We start from the raw sequence: 25,426 nt of genomic DNA, 5'->3' as shown, positions 1-25,426 counted from the left end.
AGAATGTGAATGTCGGAGGTTCAAAATACGGCCTGGGCACGGTTGTTTGTGTCGCAGTGAAGACAAGTGTTGCGGAGAACAATGCTGGAGGTGCCCCGAAAATCGGTGCCTGGGGGCAAACCACAGAAGGCATGTCGGAAAAGTTAGATGATATTGGAGGGTACCCACATGGGATAAACAGGTTGGATGCTGAGATGTGGGTAGACCCACCCAACCTTGGGATCAACTCAGGGAATCCAGGAATTACACTTAGCGGTTCCCTACCATTAAACCAGGCGTCCCACATTTCCAACATGCGGAGACATAACATCTTATTCTCTTCAATAGTTGCTAATTCTGGTTGTGAAATAGCCGGTGTCAGGCTATCGTCAGGGTTGATAATGTGTAGATTGCTTTCAGAACGCCATCAGAACCTTTCCTTTAGATCTTGTAAAATAGGGATAGGAAGCTAAATTACCAACAAAAATCAACCACTTGAATAGAACCTGATTTTATTGCATGCACAACTATAAAGCCCCGTAACTTTTAAATGTTTATTTGGGCTAACTATGTATCCAATGACGAGTTGAGGTACTCTCCTTGCGTGAATAAACCCACATGAAGGTGGTGGTGATTATTATTTTAATAGTTATACTATATATGTATATGAGATACATGAATTAAGAAATGAAACTCTAAAGTGGGATGTTATGAGGAGTTGAGAGTTTTGAAGGGATTAAGATCCTTTTTATCTTGAGAACAAAGTTGGAAATGAATTATACATTACATAACTGGATGAATAAGACCCGATTAAAACTATCATGGGCAGCAACTTTAATGGATAATTATATTGGAGCTTACGTGTGTCAAAGAAAGGCAGGTCAATAAAATATTGCTTACCCTATCATGTGAGAGAATATTGCAGCATCTAGTTTCTACAAATACAAATATATAAAATGTTTCTATAAGAGAAGAATTATATTCCAAAGGTATCTTATAAAGTAGCTTTACACGTGAAGATGAGAAACTAGTCCAATGTACTGATAAATTAGATAGGGACATAAGGGTCATTTTAAGACAATATAAGATATGAATCAAATGAATTCTTGGTCATTCTTGGCTGAACAGAGGGGAACGAAACAGAGCCTTCTTCTGTGTTTGAAAATGCTAGCGACACTAAAGTGGGATGGTGAGCTTGAATCCCACAAGTTTTTTTTTTCATTGCAAATAAGAAGAAGTAACAACAGTAGCAAGAATGTTGTTCTAATTTTATTTCAAGGATTCCTCCCAAGAAATTTAAGAAGAGGATTTCTAGGGTTTCTTCAAGAGGTAATTTCTTGTCTTCTCTTTCAACTATGATGAACATAGAGGTTAATGAAGGTATTTAGGAGTTGAAAACATCATTTAAATTAGGATTAAGTGAATTTTCGAAGTGGGTATTCTTAAAATTGAAGAAATAGGTGCAGAAGGACATAACTAGTATTTTGGGGTTGTGAAATAAGTTGAATATTGATCTTCATGATTTTTAATAATTCAATTATTATTGGGTATTGAATTATTAAGCTCATTAGATGGAAGAAAGATGGGTTTGAAACTTTGAATTGAGGATGGTCTTGTAGCTATGTTCTGAACTCTATATGAGTTGAGTTGGATTTCGTTGATTCAATTTGATTTTAAAAAAAAATGATTATTATCATGTAGATTGAATCGAGTTGAGCGCGTTGAAGATTATTGCATGGTGTGGAAGGCTAGAGTAAGGTAAGTTAGGATGTACCTTCCCTCAAGTATTATTTGAAAATATTTCATAAATTTCAAAGAGTTACTAAAATTCTTTAAATGTTGGTTTCGCTTCGTTAGAGCGAGCGAAATCTACCAACCATGGTTTAACATTATATAGTGTATAGTGTTATTATATAGTGTATAGTGTTATTATATAGTATTGTTTACGCATAAGTTGTGTCGCTGAATATTTTTATGCTTTCATTCTTCGATAACACTTTCTATTGCATTTTACCAACTTGATTTGAGTTGATAATATTGTTAAATGTTAAAGTTTATTTGTGAATAGACTTTCAAGTTATTAAATTATCTCAAAGGAAATATTGCTCACTGGAGATATTAAAAAGTGTACAGGACCTATGGGTCAAAATGCTTTAAAGCTATAGTTTCAGAAGAATCATATATATATTGAATATGGATCACACTTGCCATGTGTGTATCACTTGATGTCCATAGAGACAGTTTACCGTGCTAGCACTATCGTCAAAATCCCACAATATTGGGTGAGACGGCCTCGTGACCAGGCGATGGTCACTACAGTTATCGAATATTGTTGCTTATGGAAACTATGGAACTCCCCACAAAAACGTTTAAAGTTTATTGAAGGTTCATAATCATAGAAAGAGTTACAGTTTAATAAAAATTGTTTAAATTGTTGAAATGCTTAAATGTTCATTGTTTATCATCACTGTTTTTACAAAGTGTTTGACTTATCACATATCATGTGTATTTTTTTATGTATCCCGAAAGTATCGCTTCAATCTTAACAGAAGGATTCAATGATACTTACGGGGTACAATTTCTATAGAAATTTTACTCAGCCTCCTTCGTGGGACATCTTACCTCATTGTTTCAGATCCTACTCACTTTGGGGCTGACGGTGTGTGCTAGGCATCTTCTCCATCTTTCAGTTGCTTTTGGTGAGACCCAATACTACTTCCGTGGGTTCATTGCTATTTTAGTACTTCTTTTGGATGAGCCGGGGATTTATGTCTCGTGTACTTTCTTAGAGGTTCCAGGCACAGTTGTGGGAGGTCTATGGGTGTTCATGGGAACTATCATTTTATCTTTTATGTTATGTTGTTATTTTTATTTCCGCTACTTATGTATTTTGGCCATTGGCTCAACTTATGTTTTGAAACTAGAAGGATGCTTTGTCATCGATACTTATTATTTTTGGCAAAGTTTTATTTTGATTTATCGATATGAGAGTTGGTAGCTAAAACAGGTGGTTCGCCCGGTGGAAGTTAAAGGCACTGGGTGCCAGTTGTGCTAGCCTTTTTGGGGCGTAACAACAACGTTGTTAGTTTTGAAACATTTAACAGATAGGAAATCGCACGTTGGGATGCAATGCACCTAAACAGTTAAACGCTTCTACCATGTGTTTGCAACAGTCGCGTGTTTCATCCCGGCTTTTAAATGTCTGTACTCTTTTCTTCCACTTCTCGCTCTCTTTTTATCTTTTATTTTGTCGCTTCTGGTTTTTTCTCTTTTGTATTTCATCGCTCTTTGTCTTTCTCTTTTTGTTTTGTCACTCTTTGTCTTCTTTTCTTTTTGTTTGGTTTTTCTTAATTTCTCTCTCTTTTTGTTGATTTTTCGCTCAGTTTTGTTTATGTCTATGATCACATTCGATGGGGATTGCCTACGTATCATGATGCCGCATGAATCAGACCATTACGTAGTTCAGGGAATAAATGTAAAATGAAAGCAAAGAATTTTTTTGGGGGTTTTCAATATTTCATTAATAAAAATTTTTTTTAGGTTTTTCATTACAAAGACTCAAAAACATCGACAACTGACTTTAAAAGGAAAACATACAGACTTGAAGAAAAATAACAACAGACTCAAAATAGACGAAGGACAAACAGACTCGACGCAAGAAAAAAAAGTAAACTACAGACTCGATGACTGAACAATTAAAGAACACAGATGACTCTCAAACTTTATTTCAAGGGCCCGGGTGACATCAGTCGGTCTCGACGCGGGCCCGCTTGTAAGCTCATCCTGAAGGAACTCTAGGTCGGTCATGACCTAGCGAGCGAATGATAGCACTGAAGCAAAGAACATAGCTTTAGTCATATTCTCACACTCATTGCATTTCATATCGGTGTAGTAAGCTATTTTTTTAATTCTAAGCTTAATAGAACCCTTCTCCTGGAGCAATCGTCCAATCTGTTGTTCTCGGACTTCCACTACTTGCATGGCTATGTTGTTTCGATTTTGTAAATTCAACACATTCTCTTCTAATTTGTTAATCAATGCATAGCAATGCTCTCTCTCCGTCTTGAAGTCTTTTACCTGTTGACCCATTTCATTTTCGAGAGTGGCCAACTCTTTCCTTAAAATCGCGACCTCTTTGTTGTAACTTTGCTTTGCCTGGCGGGCTAACCTTGTCTGTTCTTCCACATCTTTCCCCAATTGGACCATCCTTGCCCGAGCTTTTGCTAAATCTTTTTCGGCCTTTGTTAGATCGGTCGCATAGTCGTGCACTTTTTGCCTCAAGTTGCCTATGATTTTTTGGTCCCTTTCACTTCTTACAGGCGTCTCAACGGCTATTCTCATTTCCCGGAGTTGAGCTCGGAGGGCTTCATTTTCTTGAGCTAACCGTTTCTTCTCTCCCTCATCTTCGGCAGCTTGCAAACCACTTTCAAATTTAATGGCCCTCACCTGATTCTCTAATTTGCTTATGGTGGCCCAATAATCTTTCTCTTTGGCTACCCAAGCCCACTGCTCTTGCGATGTATCAATAAATTCCTGGACATGGGGCCTTTTAGCCGGCCTTTCAGATTCGTTATTCATTGTGACTCTCTTTCCATACCAAATGGCATACCCAGGTTCAACCTCGCCCTTAGACAAATCATGTACTCTGGTGTTTGACCCCAAATACTAGCACTCGCTCCAAATTTGACGTACCACATCTTCGGAAAATTGAGCATCAGAGCAAATTTCAACCACGTAAGTAATAAGGTCCTCATCTTTGGGAACTATCTGGCACCTTCCCAGCTGTCTCAAAATTCGGTATGGGGCATATGGCTGGATACTGCGAAGACCCATCAAAAGGAAGTAGGGACCAGTGGCCGGCATATGAACAATCTCATCCGCAGGAAGCCAACCCAATATCCATTCTATTTGATCCGCGGTCAAAGAACGAAGGCGGGTAATCCAATTTCTGACTCCCTCCGGCATTACGAATCCAATCACCCATGTACCAAATTCCTCGATGCAGTTTTTTCGGTAGAACCATAATTCATGTATCGGGGACGGTGACAAAGGTGTTCGATCATTCACATCTGCATTAGCAAATTACACCCCTAAAAAAACTTGGTTCCGGCCTTACAAAAGGTCAAGGCTCGGAATATATCAGTTACAATCATAGGTGCGTGGGTGCTTTTGGCCTGAGTAGTCAACACATGGGCAATTCTGTCTAGACGCAGGTCAATATGCCCATCCTCCCTTGGAAACAACACAATGCCTAAAAATGCCACCATGAACGCAAAACATCTATGTACCTCCTACTTTGACTGGTTACTTTTACCGTAGAGTCCACTTTCTGGATTCTCGAATGCCCCCTGATGCATGTATCGCTAGTATAGAAAATGGAAGAGTGTAAGCTCCACCTGCCAAACTTTCTGTCTTAATCTGCCTATTTATTTTCTGTAGATCTAGAAACTTGTGGGGAGTGATGGTCCTTGGAGACATCAAATACTTGTGCCTCGATCCTTCTATACTCCCGGCATAGCCTGCCATTTCTTCCAGAGTGGGTGTGAGTCAAAAATCGAGAAGTGAAAAACATTGTGGGTTGGGTCCCAAAATGGCACTAGTGCCTCTATCAAATCACTTCTAGGCTGAATCTTTAACAGTCCGGTGAGCGCCCCCGGATACTGATTGACTCGATCTCGTCCTTGTTTTCCTAAATGTTCCGACCATATGTGGAGTGTCAATGGGATCTGGTCTACAACCCTTACAGGTATATTTTGAATAGTGCTCATTTTGCACATTTTAATAGGGTGACCAGGTTAAAACAAGTGGAATTATTTTTAAAAAATGACCAAACAATAGTAATTTTTTCAAAAACCAAGTCAAAATAACACGGCTACTTTTGCAAATACGGCCTTTCAGCACTTCGAAGGGGAAGATTTTAGGGTTGTGCTTGCTAAGTAGCCTAAAATTTGAAAAAAGGACCATAGGTGGCTATTCTTGCAAAAATAGCCTTCCGGCGTCCCGACAGGACATTTCTGGCTGTTTGAAAAAAAAAGCGTCACCTGACTTTATTTTCGACAATTTTACTACATTTCATGTTTTTCGTTATTTTTGCTAAAGCGGGGCTAAGCCCGATGAAGGTTGCCTACGTATCTCACATCTAGTGAGAATTAGACCCGCGTAGTTCGTAAGTTTTGGCAAAATAGGAAAACATGACTTTTGAAAGTATTGGCTCATTTTTGTAATAATCCATTAAAAATTCGATAAAGTTTCGGGATTTTCAAATACCGAGATTTTTTAGAAACCGGGTAAATTTCTCTCTCTTACCTTTCGCTCCTGTTTTTTTTCTTGATTTTCTTTTGCTATTCTAGAAGTCGGTCAACATGCAAGCCAAAACAAACAAATGCACAAGTAGCACGTAAAATGCATTAGGATGGTCTTTTTAATTTGGGTACACATGTCCTAGACGGACCCAACCCCTATGTTGAGTCCCTAAAGTCAAATGCACGTGATGCAAACAAACGTTCCTACTAGGGATTCGGCATGAGGCTATGTTATTCTAGGTTTGAATCCTGGGGTGTGTTGCTCTAGACCTGGCTTACCCGAACGGACAACTCGGGCCGGGGGGAAGGGGGCAACGTACATTAGGCTCAAACAAGTAATATCAGACAATCACAAGTAGCCAAATATAATAGTTATTCTAAGCTCGAATTCTGAACCCTGAACCAAAGATTCTGGGTTCGATCACCAGTATAGTCGCCAGAGCTGTCACACCTCTTTTTTCCAAAGATAAGGGATTTTTTCAACTAAAGTGACATTATTTGAAATAGGATTTTTTTTATTTTTTATTTTTTAGAGTCGCCACTCGGAATTATTTCATTAACGATGTTTCGAGTCACCAAATTTGGAATCCCAATTCACGGACGTTTGACTCTATTAATGGTCCGCGAACACAGAAGATTGGGTAAGGAATTCTGTTTATCCAAGAGATGGTGTGAGGCACTCCCGAGTTCTGTGATTTTAGCACGGTCGCTTAATAATTAATACTTGACTTAATTATCCGATTTGTTACATGTTTTAGACCTACTTTGCATTTTTTCCTTTTTACCACTTTTATTATATATTTAAACTATTTTTAATATTTATGGAATTAATTTTAATAAGCTACAATATTGTACACTTGTCATTTTGTGCACATCAAAAATCACGCCGCGTGAAACACACCCGTAATTTACGACATGCTTATTTTGTTAATTGATTTGAAGTTATAGAGTCGTGTCACGTGAGCGTACACTCGAATTTGGGATTTATGTATCATTACTATGCCACGAAAACCGTATCCATAATCACAATGATTTATTATTAGTCGCACCTAAAACAAGCTACGATGTTCATCAATTATTTGTCCTAAACTAATTTGAGATTCATTGTGAGGTCTAAAAAATTATGGAAATCATTGGTGTACAAGTATTAATTAATTCTAATCTTGGGACCTTTGCTGCTTTAGAGTTCACTTGAAAAATCAGATTCGCAATGCTAAAAACAATGACCTAACTTTAATGAACGAAACTGGATGCGCTTGGGATAAGGCCCATTAGGGCTTGGCCTTTCGTTCATAGAGTCGTTGACTCTTTTCATTTTACAAATAAATTGGGCTCGAAAATCTCCTAAGGGTGCAGCCCAATAATTCTTACAGAGTTTTAAACATGATCGCAATTAGCCAGCTAACATGCTTTGCAAACCTTAAAGGAAAAGTCACCAGGAACAAATGCTATTATAGATTCAACCTTAAATGAACATCATATAAATTAATTATTTTTACAGAAAATTCAGATTCCAAACTAGAGTGATACATAATTGGAAACCTTAGATTATACAAATGGCCATTCTATCAGTCAATCAATTCAATTGAACCTTATTACACATACAACCTCTCTATCGACTACAACCAGCTTGCTTTGCAAATCCGATACATCTATGAATCCCCATTATTACAAATGGAATTTCCAAATGACTCATCAGGCCATGGATCAGTTTCACAGAAAAAAAATAAACCGGAAAAACACCTTAATCAGATTAAACTATTACACTAATAATCACCTTTAGGCCTGTTACCATCCAGATCTATTGGTTTGGTTCACGAATTGATGCTGATATTCTATAACTCCAAAATAAACTGAAAGCTAACTCCAAACCCTACTTTAATTGAGCAATACTCACATGTCAGTACATGAACGCATTAATCCATTTGAAAAACACAGAAGTTTCAGCAATGATTTTCACAAAATAATATTTATACATGGTTCTATGTTGTACTTCACATATCGAGGTAATTGAAACCAAATCAAGTTTGCATTTAACATTGAAGCATTTTACACACATCAATGATTGATTACAACAAAAGCTAACAACATTATAGAAAAATAACAGCCATACAATTTGAAACCAGGATTCGTACCTTAACAGCATGTAAACAGGAAATCAAAACCAAATAAAGGTTGGAAGAAACTATAGGAATCTCAGCAAAGCAGACTTAACAAAGAGCAGCTTCAATTCCCAGCCAACAACCAGCTCGAAATTGTGAAGTATTGCAGCAGAAATGAAAAACAGCTTTTTCTTTTAGATCACAGTTTTTGTTAATTTCAAGCTTTCTCAGCTATTCTGTGCGTGTGTGTAAGAAGATGAGAATGTATGAGTGTGTGTGAAGAAGAGGACTGAAAAATCAGTGAGAATGTGTGTAGATTCTGAATGTATGCAGATGAGAGGATACATGAAAAATTGCAGATAAGAGAGTAAAAAATGCTTCTGTGAATGTGTGTCCTCTGTATGCAAAATGAAAGTACTATTTTATAACCAATTTTCAACATCTTTTCTGTTATTTCAATTCTTTTTAACCCTTTTCTTTTTTTATTATTTACTTCCTGACCCCTTTATTTCCTATTGCTAATTAGTCCTTCCCCCAATTTCTGGAACCTTACTCAACCAAATAACAGAAAGATTCCCTTAAAAATAATTCCCTAATGACCCCCTTAAGCTTTGTGAATTGTATTTCACTACTAATTCTGCCTGGGCCTTGGGCCAACAGGCCCAAAACTCTTACTCGAATGAATCGAATCAATAGCCCAATCTTTTAAGAGCAAACAAACAAACTCGAAAGTAACAGAAACCTAATTAATCAAAGAAAGTAATTAATTAATCATGCCAAAGCAATTAAGCGACTAATCAAAAATCTAATAATCAGATTCCCTAGCCAAGAGATGTGTGACTTAATTACTGATTCAAATAAATTTTACTTATGAGTAAACTTAAACAACTAAACAATTTCAAACCAAACCAATGAAACATGTAACTGGAAGTAATTAAAGGGAAGACGGAAAGATGTATACCTGCTGGAATTGAAATGATCAGAGAAAAACCATTGGAGGAAAAACTGGTTGTTCAACAGGACTTGACCGGATTCCAGTGGCCGTAAAGTGAACTCAAACTAACGTTAATCGGTTGCTCTCATCAAGAGCAATCGAATAATGTAGGTTTCAAGTTCAAACAAGCCGAAAGTGAGAAGAAAATAAAAAAGGGATAGATTTAGGTTTTGGTACTTTCTTAGATCTACTAAATGAAAAGATTAGAAGGGATTTCGGTGAAACTAAGCATGGATTTGGATTAATGAGGTTCTGGGATTGTAGGGTGACATTTTGGGGTGATTTGGAGTGGTGCCGCCGCCGTAGGCGATTTCCGGCGATGGCCATCGCGGCAGAACAAAGAGAGGGAGATGAGGGGTCGGAGAGATTAGTTTGGGGGCAGGGTAGGGCTGGTTTGGACATCTTTAAGTGAAGGGATGGCCAGTTCATGGCCGTTGGATCAAAAGTGATGGAGGGTGGGGATTGAAAGGTGACAAAACGGGGTCGTTTGGTTATTTTTAAAGAGGCCAAACGGACTGGGTCGACTCAAAAGATGGGTTGGGCAGATTTAAATGAGTAATTGGGCTATTCAAAGTTGGCCCAATGCCAAACCATGGCTAATAGCCTTTCCTTCTTTTGTTTTGAATTCAACAACTAGCCACTTATCCTAACAACACCCAATTTAAAGCTAATTTGCAATATTGACCCAGCTAAATATTTCGACCAATGACTGTCCACTTAACTAATTGACTAATTAATTAAATCTAAGAATGCAAAACAAAGGCAAATCAACTAATGTATTTTTTTGGTGATTTTTATGCATTTAAACCATGTATTTATGTAATTATAAAATAAAAAATCTAAAAATAAAAAGATGAATGATAAAAATGTTTTTGATTTGAATTTATTTTTAAAAATAATATTTCTAATGATGAAAATGATCTACTAATGCAATAAAAATGCAATCAAATACACAAATAAAATTCCTAAAAATCTAGAAAATAATTAAAAATTATTTTGAGTATTTTTAGGAGTAATTTCCTATGTGGGACAAAAATTACGTGCTCACAATTTCAAGTAATTGTTTTTTGAAGTTTGTTTTGGTCATGAGAAATCCTTTTCTTTTTACCGGCCTCTATCTTCTTCTAGCTTGGTTACAATTAGAAGGGCTTCAATTTTTACAGTCTATGATATGAATTAGGAGAACAAAAAGATGTTACTTCAATAAAGTGCTTAAATAAAGGGTGCATTATTATGTCTTTTTTCTTGAGGCTAAATTCAACCATATGAATCATCTGGTGTGCAAAAGAAGAGTATTGTGAATGTCTCTAGGATACAACAAAATTCAAAAATTTAACTTTGTTATTCATAGATGAAATGAAATTCCTGAGTAGTCATTGACTCACCAAGAAGAGTAAGTATTAACCTGTATAGAAATTGAATAGTTTTCCTTTAGTAGAGTGATCAAGATGTTTGAAATGGTCGAGAGAGATTGATTGCTGCATTATATATATTTCAGTGTGTTGTGTTGTGTATATCTTTTTTCCTTCATTACTAGCTTTTATAAGCAGAAAAAAGACCATATATGTGTGGAGCTATACTATTTATACATCATGCCCCTTTATAGTTTTAAAATTAAGAAAATGATATTTTTAGAATATTTATGTGTAAAAGACAGATCTCTTACATGTAAAAGTAAATCTCTCATATGTAAAAAAGAGGTAGGGTCATAAAACTAAAAATAAATTTGTAAAGAGCCACAAAACCAATTGATCCGTGTGCATGGGCGAAACTACACTCTGATAAGGGTGGTCAAGTTAGAAAATTACATTGCTTATATAAGTAAAATATTAGGTTTTAAAGGTATATAACATGTATTGAACACCCTTTCTCGAAATTTATTTTTTACTTATTTCAAGTTTGAACACCCTTAAAATAAATTCTGGCTTCGCCACTACCCTTGTGAGCTAGTGCTGAGGTCAATGATTAATGAGAAGGAGCCCATGAATATTACAATTTAAAATGTATTGATAGAAAGATTTTATTACTACTCCCTCTGTTCCAGTTTATGTGAACTTATTTTCTTTTTGGTCCGTTCTAAAAAGAATGACTCCTTTCTAAATTTAGTAATAATTTAGCCTAAACTTACAATTTTACCCTTAATGAGAAATTTGTATAACCACATAAATACTCTGGACCTCTTTTTGACTTGTTTAGGACCACAAATTCTAAAAAAATTTATTTTTTCTTAAACTTTGTACTCAGTCAAACATATTCACATAAATTGGAATGAAGGGAGTACACAATATGACAAGCGATAATGTTCAGGTAATCGGGAAAAAATATAGTGTTTAGATAATAAGACAAAACATTTCTACCCCTACCCACTCACATAAAGATTACACCCCACTTAAATTTTGACTCAATACGAAATTAATTTTTATTTTTATTTTAAAACTTGTAATCTTAAATCTTCCTTTGTAACACCCTCATTTCCAATCTATTGATTCTTTCCCATGAAGTAATTTTTACGATTCTACCCCTAAAGTGACTTTCAGTCATAAAAACATAATTTCAATAAAAAGAAGTAGGTCAATCTAAAAATCTGGATGCTCCCATGCACTCTTCTCGAGACCTTTCTCTCTCCTACTTCCTAGAATGCCTGAACTACCTTTTCCGGCGTAACCTTTACCGGATACACCTACTTTTCGTTACCCCAGTTTTCACCCGTTGTGATCACTGAAAAATCACCTTCATTTTCTCTCCTTTAAGCTGGTAGCTCTAACATCACTTCCATGGGGGATAACAAAATTTATTTCAACGCAGGTTTCAAATCCTTTGACATCACCAGGTAGACCTCGAAAAAGAACACATGGTATGACTGGGTAGAGAGAAGCCGTAATATGATGAGACGTTCAACAATAAGCAAAAAAGCTATGGAGTGGATTTGCTTCGTTCTCAAAGAAGCCCCTAAGGATCAGAAAAATCTGGTTAGGAGATGGAAAACCAAAGACCAACTAACAGACTATTTTTGTACTAGGAAGTACAATGACCATGGAAGATATATGAGTATTCTGTCATTAATGGGAGATCGGTTATTATAATCCCAGAAACAACATTGCATGCGGGATGGAATGACATAGCTTTTAAGAATGAAAGGTTCATTAAAGGCTCTTCAAAGCTGAACTATCCCTATACCAAAGCTATACGTGAGAGCAGATGGCAATCGAATATCCTCCGTGAATCAACTGTCAGCACCAATAAAGGTGCCATTTTCATTTTGGAGCCACCTGGGTTAAAGGACACTGGTCTGCTAGAAAGATGTGTACTTGGGTATTTTGGGGAAGAAGTAACTGAGAGACCCACTCTATCAGACATTAGGAGATGTGTCTCTATTACTTGAAAAGCAGTGTTTGGGGTGAATATGTACGAGATGACTGAAAACATGTTTCTGTTCGAGTTTCCTAATAGATGCATGGCAGAGCAGATTCTCCAAAGTGAATAGAGATGGAACAAATTCAAGTTTTATCTTGAATGGTGAACCCCATAGCTGGTTGTATCTCTAATTCTTTCTCCGTCAAAACTAGATGGGTTAGAGCACTGAGGGTCCTTCTTCATCTTTGGTCGCAGAAGATATTCAAAGAAATCGGAGATCTCTGTGGAGGATGGATTGCTACAGAGGAAGAAACAAATCTCAAAAATCATCTCAAGTGGGCTAGAATAGAAGTAGCCGGAGATGGTCAAAATTGCCCTATTGAGGTAGCGATTGAGAGGGATGGGATCAAATTTCTCATCCCAATTTGGGTTGAGAGACAAACACAATATGAACTGGGATCATCGGTCTCCCTGAAAAGAGCAGGTGCAAATGAAGGTTCCAGAGAAGGGGAAGGCCAGAAGCTCCCAAAGGACGGCTGTACAATATCCACATATATGATAGAGATAGGTCAGAGCAATATTATAGTTGCATAGGAGATGGGTGTTAATCACGTGGGGTGCTTGAGTGATGTGTCAATTGTTGTTGACTTTAAATTAAAGTAGAAGGCACGTGAGATGAAGATGGGGGAGTCTGCAAATTTAATTTCAATATTGGGCCTTCCTACTGGGCACAAAGCAGACACATTTATTAAAAAAACTCTTGGACCAGATGTAGCTGCCCAAGTCATTTTTAATGACTTAAGTGGTAGGCCCATCAAAGATATAAGGTTTGACCCTTTGTTAGAAGGGCTGGAAGCTATAGTTTTGGCAGAACAAGAATATAGTCAAATTATCCCATGTTGCTTGCTCGAAACAAGTGCAGCCAAGGAAAATTTGACACACATAGAGGCGTCAATGTCGTGTAAGAATTCAGTAAAGCGAGAAGGTGCAGACATATAGGGAGAAAAAGAAGATAATGCTTTGTCTTTAATCAATCTGGGGGTTTCTCTCTAACAACGATCTCATGCAACAACAAACTTCGACAACATGCAATGCATGCACTGATTTTAATGACTGGGAAGTGGAAGATGTTGAACCCCTTCAACATCAGGATTTATTTCCTGAGAAAGAGATGGATGCGACTATTTGGGTGCATCAAAATTTGATCAAACTGGGGAAAATATTCGGGGTTGACTTTTTGGGGCATGAAGAAGAAGCTTTGGAACTGTTAAAGCAAATTGATAGTTGCAGACAAGCTAGAATGATGGAGACAGACTCGAAAAGCAGAAAGCCTAGATTCAGAGGTATTCAGGAATTGAAAGGTTTATCTTCCTTTAATTTGAACTTTAAGAGTAATGGGAAGAGAAACAGGGAGAAATGAGTGTTATCAATTGAATTATGAAGTTCAAATTAATTTCATGGAATGTAAGGGGTTTTAATAATTTGGAAAAAAGAAGAATTGTAAAGAGTATAGTAATAGACTGGAATGCAGATATCCTCTATGTCCAGGAAACAAAATTGGAGGGGGTCAAATAAAGGAGTTAGTTAATCAGATTTGGGGAGGGTGATGGGTGAGGTTTGCATGTTTGGAAACCATTGGTACTAGGGGATATTTTGAGATAGTAGAGTTTGGAAAGGGGAGGTACTGCAGATTGGAGCTTATACTCTAACATGCAGATTTGAGGCACTTTTGCAAAGTTTTGAGTGCCACATAACCGGGGTATATGCTCCTAATTATTACATTGAAAGGAGAGCAGTTTGGAGGGAAATAGGTGGTGTTAGAGGATTGATGGAAGGACCATGGGTTTTTTATGGTGACTTTAATATCACCAGGTATGTTTCTGAAAAAAGAAATTGCAATAGGAGAACTAGAGCTATGTTGGAGTTTTCAGACTTTATAGAAGATATGGAATTGATTGATCTTCAACTAGAAGGGGGTTCTTTTACTTAGTTCAAAGGGGATAACCAAGTCCATGCTTCTAGAATTTATAGAATATTGATATCGAAAGAATGGGATGCTAGTTTCAGAAATATCAAGCAAACTCTTCTTCAAAGATTGGAATCTGATCATGTATCGGTATCTTTACAGTGTGGTTCTTGGGAGCAAACAAAATTATATTTCAAATTTGATAATTGGTGGCTAGGTACTGAAGGTTTTGTTGACAAGATCAGAGAATGGTGGTCTTCTTTAAAATTCTTGGGGAAACTATACTACATCTTAGCATGTAAACTTAAAGCTCTTAAAGGTAAACGTAAGGAATGGAGCAGAAGTAGCAAGGGGAATCTGGCCTTGCAAAAGACCAATCTGCTAAGTCAACTAGCAGCTTTTGATTCAATTCAGGATATTAGAGCCTTGATGGAGGATGAATCAGTCAAGAAAACATCTCTCCTTATGGAATATGAAAAGCACATAAAAAATGAAGAAATTGTATGGAGGCAAAGATCAATGGGCCCTTTGGCTTAAGGAAGGGGATAGGAATACAATGTTCTTTCATATAATTTTTAATGCTCACAAGAGAAACAACAACATAGACCAGTTAGTGACCCATGGTAAAACAATAGAAGAGCCAGGTAGAATCAAGAGTGAGATTATTAATTTTTATAAAAGATTGTATGCAGAGGCTGAAGGGTGGAGACTAACGAGCAATTCTGATAACTGTCCTGTAATATCTGAGGAAAAAAAGGAGTTTTTGCAAGGAAGTTTTGAGGAACAAGAGATTTTAGGTTGTCTGAAGATGTGTGCAATAGATAAAGCTCCTGGACCTGATGGCTACACAATGGGTTTCTTTGTAAAGTGCTGGGATGGTTTAAAGCACGATATTATGGATTCTTTCCGGAATTTCCACTCCCATGAAATTTTTGAAAAAAGTTTCAATGGTACATACATTGCTTTGATCCCTAAGAAGACAGAAACTAAAGAACTGAGAGATTTCAGGCCTATAAGCTTGATAGGCAGCGTCTACAAGTTATTCTCAAAGGTTTTGACAGAGAGACTCAAAAAGGTGATAGATAAATTGGTAGACTCACAACAAATGGTCTTTATTAAAAGAAGACAAATAATGGATGATGTTCTGATAGCTAATGAAGCTGTGTACTCTAGAATCAAACAGAAAAAGTCAGGAATTTTTTGTAAATTAGACATAGAGAAGGCATATGATCATGTCAACTGGAACTTCTTGTTGAAAATGTTAGACAAAATGTGTTTTGGGGAGAAATGGATCAAATGGATAAAATATTACATCTCCACTGTTAGATTCTCAATTCTTATTAATGTATCTCCTAAAGGATTCTTTCCTGCACACAGAGGTTTAAGACAAGGAGATCCTTTGTCTCCTTTTCTATTCATATTATTAATGGAAGGTCTTAACAATATGGTCAATACATCAAGAAATCAGGGTTGGATCAAAGGTTTTGAGGTAGCCAAAAATGGAAACAATAGTCTGGAGGATATGCATCTCCAGTATACTGATGACACTTTAATATTTTATGATACAAAATAGGAATAACTGAGGTTCCTGAGAATTATCTTGGTACTATTTGAAGGCATTTTAGGATTGCACATCAATTGGAGAAAAAGCCATTTGTTCCCCATCAATGAAGTTCCTGAAATGGAGCAACTGGCACTGATCGTGGGTGGAGAAGTAGGAAGCCTACCTACTATTTACCTTGGTATGCCCTTGAGTCTAAATCTAAGGTGATTTGGAATTCTATTATTGGAAAATGTGAAAAGAAGCTGGCTAGATGGAAATTTCAATATTTGTCTTTGGGAGGTAGACTCACCTTGATCAACTCAGTCTTAGATTCTATTCCAACATACATGATGTCTTTATTTTCCATTCCTGCAGGGGTTACTCAGAGACTTGATAGACTTCGAAGATCCTTTCTATGGCAAGGAAACAAAGAAAAAAGAGTTGTTCATTTGGTTAAGTGAAAATCTCTTACAATTGGCAAAGATCATGGTGGTTTAGGCATTAGGAACCTGAAGAACCAAAACAAGGCCCTAAAGATGAAATGATTATGGAGGTACTCATAGGAAATTGAAACCTTATGGGGCAAGGTAATCAAAGCTAAATATGGAGCGGAAGGAAAGTAGGTATCAAAGGTAGTTAATACAACATATGGAGTTAGTTTATGAAAGTCCATTAGGTCACTTTGGCCTATGATGAAGAGTCATTCTTCCATCAGAGTAAGTAATGGCAACAAAACTTCCTTTTGGAAGGATAACTGGTTGGGATTTGGTTGTTTAAAGGAACTTTTTCCTGATATATATGATTTGGTTCAACATCAACATAGAACAATAGCTGAAGTATGGACTCCCCAAGGTTGGGATCTTATATTTAGGAGGATGTTAAATGACTGGGAGGTGGTTAGGTTGACTGAGTTTTACAAGCAATTGGAAGACTTTAAAGGGTTACAGAGTGGGGTGGATACACTATGGTGGCAGGGATACAACAAAGGTATGTATAAGGTGAGTTCAGCATACAAACTCTTAAACCATTCAAATCAGCAATTAACTAATTGGCCATGGAAGGATATTTGAAAAGTAAAAGTTCCATATAAGGTAGCTTGTTTTACTTGGCTGCTAACATATGAGGTTGTCTTGACCTAAGCCAATCTCAAAAAGAGAGGGATTCCACTTTGTTCAAGGTGGTTTCTATACGGGGAAACAGCTGAGACAATCGGCCATCTATTTCTTCACTGCAGGACAACAGATCAGCTATGTAAAATCTTTATTAATCTCAGAGGTATAGCTTGGACAATGCCTAGTAAGATTACTGAAGTGCTTTTTAGCTGGGATGAAGCTGGAGCTGGAGCAAGAGATAGAGATAGACGGAGGACTGTCCCAACATGTATTTGGTGGACAATTTGGAAAGAAAGGAATTTTAGATGTTTTTAGGACAAAAGCAACTCAGTACAGAAGATCATAGTAAATTGTGTTTTACTTTTTTATTTTTGGTGTAAACAGAGCTACACAGAGGACATTATGTCAATCCTAAATATTATACAACTTTTCTAGGACTGCATAGCAGAACTTTTCTTTTCTTTTGCCTACTTGTAAATAAGGTTTCAGTACAACCTATGTACTGATTTGATTAATATATACAAATATGTTACCATCTCCATAAAAAAAAACATAATTTTAATATTTAAGTCATAAATATCTACTGAATAAACAAATAATTTAAACATGTATTGGTAAGTTGTAAAGCTTGAAATTAGTGTAAGTTTTCCTTTGGCCATTGATTCTGGTTTCATTTTTTTTAAAATTAAAAATATTATTTGTTTATGAAATATGAACATATTTTGGGGGGAAACAAATCAAAAAAGTTTTCCAAAACTGGTTTAGGGCTGTTCTTGAGTGAAATTTTTTCTTCCACTCACAAAATTTCAATTTTTCTTTAAATAAAATGCATGTCCAAACATGACTTAAACTTTCAAAAAATATTTTTCAATACAACTTCAAAAACTCTTTTTTCAAGTTTCAATCAAATCTATGTCCACACGCTAGCTAAGTGTATGCAAATTGACATGAATAAAAATGTACATAACTTGTTTTCCCTCAATAATAGGAAATTAATTAAATTTTAAATTAAAATATTTTGTCACTATTTTCTTTGGGTCATTTTTGGCCTTATAAATCACTTTCTATCTAATTCGGCATTTTTGGGTCTCATTGCCTATCACACTTTTCATTCATATTATCTTCCATTCACTCATTTCCGCTGAGAAAAAAAAATCACTCATTTCCTAGTTCCTACCAACACTACCCTTTCTCCTCTGTAGCGGCTCCCTTTCATTCTTTGAGGGCATTTTCATCTGTCGGTGGTATATACCCTTTTCCTTCTTCTTTCTCATTTTTGATTTCATTTGGTTTCTTACTGCCTATTTGATCTCGTTCAATGCATCTTTTTTTAATGCTTGAGTTTGATTATAGTTCTTTTTTTAAAAAAAATTCAACGAGAAGAGTTTTGGCATTCTTAATTGATTAATACTATGTTGCTTTTCTGTTTTATTCAAGATTTTCCCCTTCCCGAAATAGAAAGTGTGGAATTGCAGTTTGATCATTCGATTTCAGGGTAAACCTTAAATTGGAGCTATGATTTTACATTTCTGTGGTTAGAAAATCTATCAGTAGTTTTTTAATCCTAACATTAAAAAGGATGAAAAATGAGGAAATAACTCGAAGAAATAATGTTAAAATGTCTGCAGAATACTGAAAACCTGATATTTGGGTGTTTGACATCTTCTTGTATGGGAATAAAAAGGAAAAGTTTATTACTCTTCATTTGTTGCCACTAACCCCTTTTGGCTAATCAATAGATTAATCTGACTCTCTCATTAGAAGGGAAACCTTGGAGCAACGGTTAAGTTGTCTTTTGTGTGACCTGTAGGTCATGGGTTCGAGCCGTGGAATCAGTCACGTATGCTTGTATTAGGATAGGCTGCCTACATTACACCCCTTGGGGTGCGGCCCTTTTCCGGACCCTACGTGAACCTTGGAGCAACGGTTAAGTTGTCTTCTGTGTGACCTGTAGGTCATGGGTTCGAGTCGTGGAATCAGTCACGTATGCTTGTATTAGGATAGGCTGCCTGCATTACACCCCCTTGGGGTGCGACCCTTTCCCGAACCCTGTGTAAACGCCTTGGAGGAACGGTTAAGTTGTCTTCTGTGTGACCTGTAGGTCATGGGTTCGAGCCGTGGAATCAGCCACGTATGCGTGTATTAGGATAGGCTGCCTACATTACAACCCCTTGGGGTGCGGCCCTTTTCCGGACCCTGCGCGAACGCCTTGGAGCCACTATTAAGTTGTCTTCTGTGTGACCTGTAGGTCATGGGTTCGAGCCGGGGAATCAGCCATGTATGCTTGTATTAGGATAGGCTGCTTACATTACACCCCCTTGGGATGCGGCCCTTTCCGGACCCTGCGTGAATGCGTGATGCTTTGTGCACCGGGCTGCCCTTTTAATCTGACTCTCATTAGAATCCTGTGCGATATTTTGGTTTCGGAGCTTTTGTAATGAGGCATTTAGAATAGAGCACTTTGACAACTACTACTATGCCTCAATGCCAAGCTAGTTATGGCCGAAAGTGGATCATAAATCAGTCTGTTGAGTACACATAGAAAAAGTCCATTGGATTTGAAGTTTGGTTTCAAAAATGACATGAACACCAGTAAGTTCTCCCAAGTTATTAACAAGAAACTGGAACAGTAACACGACGATATCTTGAACCCTATTTTCAAATGTAAACCGGAAAATCTATATGATCAGTCTGTAAATCTATCCTAAAAGCATCATTATAGGTCGAGAATATATGTTTGTGTTAAGAAATATTTACTATAGGTTGAGCATGATCTTGCCTTCTTATTCTAGGGCTACTGCATCCCTGGATTAGTGGATAAGCAATTAAACTTGTGTATGAGCTTCCAGCATTCTTGCACAAAGCATTTCTCCATAACAATATTTTTCTCCTATTAGTAGCAACACAAATGATACATGCTCAATGTTTTACTGAAGATTTTGGCCTGTAATAGTGTTTTTAGAATAGATTTACACACTGCATATTCAGATATTTCTTCTGATCTAGACAAGTTGAGTTCGACAGACTGGACATTTAGGATTTTCTTCTAATCCTGGTGTATGCTCTTCTGTATTTAGTGAACAGAAATGAAAACAGAATTGGTACTTGGCTGTTGAGCTTAAAGGGGGAGGGGGAGGGGGAGGGGGAGGGAATACTTTGTTTTTATGTTATCTGGCATGGCGTTATGTTTCCATCTGATACCTTCCATTTTTATGTGAGACTAAAAAGAAAATTGAAAATGACTAGGAAACGTGATATTTTCTCACAGAAGTGCATTTTTCAAATCCTTTTATCCAAATGGAGTGTTTGGGGTGGTTTAGCTAATAATCTAGGTTTATCTATTTAAATTTTGGGAAGCAATAAGCCAATAACAAGCTTTTCCCCCCTCTTTATACAACTTGAACTAGTAAGTAAATCTTTCATTGATTGGTTCAGAAAGGACAGACTCAAGCCAAAAGAAATGAAACTTCGTAGGGCTTTGTTTAGTGCTCGAATGGAGGGTCTTTAAATGGGACTAGGGCTTTGTATCCAATCCATGCCGCTTGCTTTCATACTCTCATTCCTATTTAAAGCTCAAAAAGGAAGAAAATAGGAGAAAACAATGACATGCTTTCCTGGTTAGCTTTTTAATTTTGCACAGAATTAATGATCAATTCACCAAATCGGACATTAGTTACTGCCATTTGTACATATCATGTAGTTTGCTGATAAACATAGATGTTTCAGTCCGTTGTGCACTTTTTGAGGCGATTAATTGATTTTGAAATTTTTTCGTTAACAGATTTCATGCCTATTACCCGTGTTGAATCCGATGAAGATGTTTCCTTTAAGAAGAGAAACTCAGTTACCTCTGAAAATATGGCGTCCTGTTTTGATTGCAACATCTGCCTTGACTCAGCACATGATCCTGTAGTCACCCTCTGCGGTCACCTCTACTGCTGGCCTTGCATTTACAAGTGGATCCAGATTGAGAGCTCTACACCAGGATCCGAAGAAAAACCTAAATGTCCAGTCTGCAAAGCTCATGTCTCAAATTCCTCACTGGTGCCTCTCTATGGTCGTGGGACATCATCACTGGAGTCTGAATCGAAGAAGTCTCAAGTTAACATGGACATACCTCATAGGCCTCAAGCGATTGGGACAATCACACCGCATAATTCACTGTCTCCAACTTCTCACGTAAATCAGCAATTTCATCAATCTTCTGTCAATCCTCCACAACCGTCATTTCAACATTACCGGCCATACTTGCCCCAAGCCTTTGGTAGCTATGCAGCTATGGCTCCGTCTAGCTTTGGGGGCACTGCAATGACCAGTTTGTTCAGCCCAGTGGCTGGTGTGTTTGGAGAAATATTTTCTGCGAGAATGTTTGGAAGCTCAGGCGCAAGATTAATTGCTTATCCTCATCCTAGCCCTTACCTCATCCCGGGAAGTGGTAGCCCTAGAGTGAGAAGGCAAGAAATGCAGGTGGACAAATTTCTTAACAGATTGTCCCTCTTTCTTTTCTGCTGCTTTATCTTGTGTCTCCTCCTGTTTTGAGGGTCATATAATGTTTCTCTTCATCATACATTTGTACAAAATATGTGACTGCTTACAACAGTCTGGGAGTAGTTCATAGTAGAAAAACATAGACTACTTAAGAGATTTAACAGAAATAGCTTTACACCATGCAAACATTGCTTCATTCCCTTCTCTTTATGCCTCTTTGGCAAAAGGATATTGTTCTTCAGAAGGTAGTAAGACAATTAAACATGCTCTGTGTTTGTTCTATCATAGATCTTCTGTTAATGTATTAGTTGCCATTGCAGATGATAATCATTTTGGTTGTCTTGGCCTGACATTTGTTCTATCATAGTACTTCGGGTTTTTACTATATGTGTACGAAATTTTAAACTTATTTACCTGGTTTTAGTTGGGTTTCCTATTTACAAAAAGTAACTAAAGTTTTTAACAAAATATATACAAATCCGGTCAAAAGCTACAATTTGTGTACAACTTGAATTTTTTGTTGTACGGAATCTGGTCAAAAGTTATAATTTACATACATCTTACATATAACTTGTATCAAATTGTGTTCTTTGTATATATCTTGTATGTCGTTTATACAACATACAAAATATATACAATTTATTAATATCTTCTTTTTCGAGTTTTAATATAAAATTTCAACCAAAACAAACTCGAATCTTTAGCAAATATATAAACTTCAAAAGATACTCCCAGTCATTTGCAACAACACTCAATCCAAACAAACAACATTTTTGCAAAAATCCTTTTCGAATTCAAAAATTCAAAACTTTTTAATGGCTATCAATGGAGTTTACAAATCATGTTCTTGTATTCATCTTGCACTAACAACAGAATCACTAATTTGTCACGTCCCCAAATCCATTAAAGGTCGTGATGACACCTAACACCACTGTCAGGCAAGCCAACAATAAAAGTTTCACTTAATTATTCCTTTTAGTATTTTAAAATCGAAATTTTCCTTCAATTAAATAATCAGAAATAAAATTTACAGAGTAAATGATAATATTTTCCCAATTACAATACTGAATAACTCATAAGTAGCCCCCAAAATCCGGTGTCACAAGTGCATGAGTATCATCTAGGAAGTAAAATAAAATACAACATCTGTCTGGAATATAAATTAGATAGGAAAAATACAAATAACCCTGGAGGAGACTCTGCTGGTTGCGAACCGTAGCATGAAATGCAGTTCGCGGCAAGTCCCCGCATCATCCGTGCCTCCGTGCCCGAAGGACCACCAGACATAAAAGTACATGCACAAAAATGTGCAGCAAGTGTAGTATGAGTACGTAAATTCACGTGTACCCAGTAAGTATCTAGCCTAACCCTGGAGGAATAGTGACGAGGGGTCGACATCAACACTCACTAGTGGTCCAATAATATCAGGTACATTAAGGAGGTGAACAAATATGAGGCAGAGTAAATAATAAAATAAACAAGTATAAATACATGTTAAAATTCTCCTCTTTACAATAGGCTCAAGCTCTCACTTAGAAAATTTTCTCCTCAATCGGAGCATATATATAGATATATAGTGGACCTCACCAAAATGGGTCGTTATACTTCAAATTAGGAAGAACTCACAGATACACTGGCTTCTTTCCAAATGTTACGCACGATTTCGTGAGGATATTTTATAGAAATTCTGAGGCGTACGACCCGATCCAACATAAATATTAAACTGTGCACTGCCGAGGGTCGAACGGCACGAACCATAGATACATCTATTAAACCGATGAGGCGAACGGCCCGCTCCCATGAGAGTGTGGTACATAAATCCTGCCGAGGCGAACAACCCGATCCCATTAGAATAAGAAGTACATAATCCTGCCGAGGCGAACGGCCCGATCCCATTAGAATAAGGAGCTTTGACGGGTCCTTGACCCTACTCACAAATAAACGTGTGAGTTGTAATTTCTTAAACAAAAACCTTTCAATGAAACATATATATCACGAAAACATATCGTAAGAGGAGTATAATTATTCAGTGACTAATTATGAACTTGTGAAGTCTCTACAATAGCAAGTCTAGTCTCAAGTAGTAATGTAAAACAGAGGAATTTAATAGGCGAGAGGGTGCTCAAATAGTACAGCTATAGCATGATGTGAACTTAAGCCTACCCGGACAATAACATAAATGTAGCTACGTACGGACTCTCATCACCTCGCACGTACGTAGCCCCACGACAAGTAGCACACATCAATATACAACACCTAGGGGTAATTTCCCCCTCACAGAGTTAGACATGAGACTTATCTCGCTCTAGAGTTCCATAGCCGGCTCCCAAACCTTTCCAACAACTCAAACCGATGCCCAACGCTCCCAAACTAACCAATAAATGAGTAAATCCATAAATATATACTCTAATACTCATTATAATCCATTTTACAATAATTTTCAACTCCGCTCGAAAAGTCGATAAAAATTACCCTTGGGCCCACGTGCCCGAATTCCGAAAATTTTCGAAGATAAACTTTACCCATAACATCACGAACTTAAATATATAATTTATTCTCAATTCCATGTCCAATTTCGTGGTCAAAATCCAAAAATATAAATTTTTAGGTTTTCTACCAACCCCCCCACAATTTCTAGTAATTTTCATGTTTAAATACTCATACAAACCATGTATTTAACTTATAATAAGTGGGAATCACTTACCTTGTGTTGCTTGATGAAAATCTCTCTTTGAAACTCTCCAAAATCACCCCAACCAAGTGAAAAATGGAAGAAAATGGGCCAAGTCCCCGTTCTTAAAGAACCCTTCTGCCCAGCGACTTCTCGCACCTGTGGTCACTTGATCGCTTCTGCGATTCCGCAGGTGTGGCAAATATTCCGCTTCTGCGGAGATGCCCCCAGCTGCCCGCTTCGGCTTCTGCGCCTTTCCTTCCGCATCTGCGCCTTCGCGGGTGCGGACATTCCCCCGCACCTGCACTCCTACACAGCATCGCTTCTGCGACCCTCCTGGCCGCTTTTGCGGCTCCGTACCTGCGGCCAAAACCTCACAAGTGCGGTTACACCAGATGACAGCAGCCCCAGCATTCCTCCAAGCCCAAACTAAATCTGTTTGCCATCCGTAATCCACTCGAGGCCCGTGGGACCTCAATCAATTACACCACACGTACCGAAACACATTACGAATCTAGTTGAGCCCTCAAATCACATCAAACATCACCGAAATCACGAATCGCAACCCAATTCAAGCTTAATGAACTTTACAACTTCGAACTTCCACATTTGATGCCAAAATCTATCAAATCACGTCTGATTGACCTCAAATTTTTGCACACAAGTCACATTCGACATTACGGACCTACTCCAACTTCCGGAATCGGAACCCGACCCCAATATCAAAAAGTCCACTCCCAGTCAAACTTCTCAAAACCTTCAAATTTTTAACTTTCGCCAAATAACCCCGAAATGACCTACGGACCTCCAAATCCACATTCGGGCGCGCTCCCAATACCAGAACCACCATACAGAGTTATTCCTAGACTCGGAATCCCAAACGGACATCAATAGCATTGAAATGCACTTCAACCC

At 37.4% G+C, this 25,426-nt stretch overlaps 1 protein-coding gene and 3 long non-coding RNA genes across 4 annotated transcripts; 2 read left to right on the top strand and 2 right to left on the bottom strand.

The window, feature by feature from the left end:
* The first annotated feature begins 1,076 nt into the window (after window positions 1–1,076).
* Window positions 1,077–2,942, top strand: LOC104120990 (uncharacterized). The gene is made up of 3 exons (XR_691774.4): window positions 1,077–1,308; window positions 1,681–1,737; window positions 2,615–2,942. It is a non-coding gene; the product is annotated as an uncharacterized lncRNA (long non-coding RNA).
* An 847-nt stretch (window positions 2,943–3,789) lies between these two features.
* LOC138893699 (uncharacterized) lies at window positions 3,790–4,557 on the bottom strand. The gene has a single exon (XM_070178352.1). The coding sequence runs from the start codon at window positions 4,555–4,557 to the stop codon at window positions 3,790–3,792; it is 768 nt and encodes a 255-aa protein (XP_070034453.1).
* Window positions 4,558–7,739: 3,182 nt separating this feature from the next.
* Window positions 7,740–9,751, bottom strand: LOC104120989 (uncharacterized). Its single transcript, XR_691773.4, has 2 exons — window positions 9,345–9,751; window positions 7,740–8,154 (listed from the first exon to the last, which is right to left on the bottom strand). It is a non-coding gene; the product is annotated as an uncharacterized lncRNA (long non-coding RNA).
* Window positions 9,752–18,436: 8,685 nt separating this feature from the next.
* On the top strand, window positions 18,437–22,190 carry LOC104120988 (uncharacterized). Its single transcript, XR_011408423.1, has 2 exons — window positions 18,437–18,596; window positions 21,134–22,190. It is a non-coding gene; the product is annotated as an uncharacterized lncRNA (long non-coding RNA).
* Window positions 22,191–25,426: the final 3,236 nt, after the last annotated feature.

Source organism: Nicotiana tomentosiformis, chromosome 6, assembly GCF_000390325.3.
Source record: "Nicotiana tomentosiformis chromosome 6, ASM39032v3, whole genome shotgun sequence".
Taxonomy (NCBI): Eukaryota; Viridiplantae; Streptophyta; class Magnoliopsida; order Solanales; family Solanaceae; genus Nicotiana; species Nicotiana tomentosiformis.
Note: the sequence above shows the minus strand (reverse complement) of the source record. Positions and strands in the feature narration are given on the sequence as shown.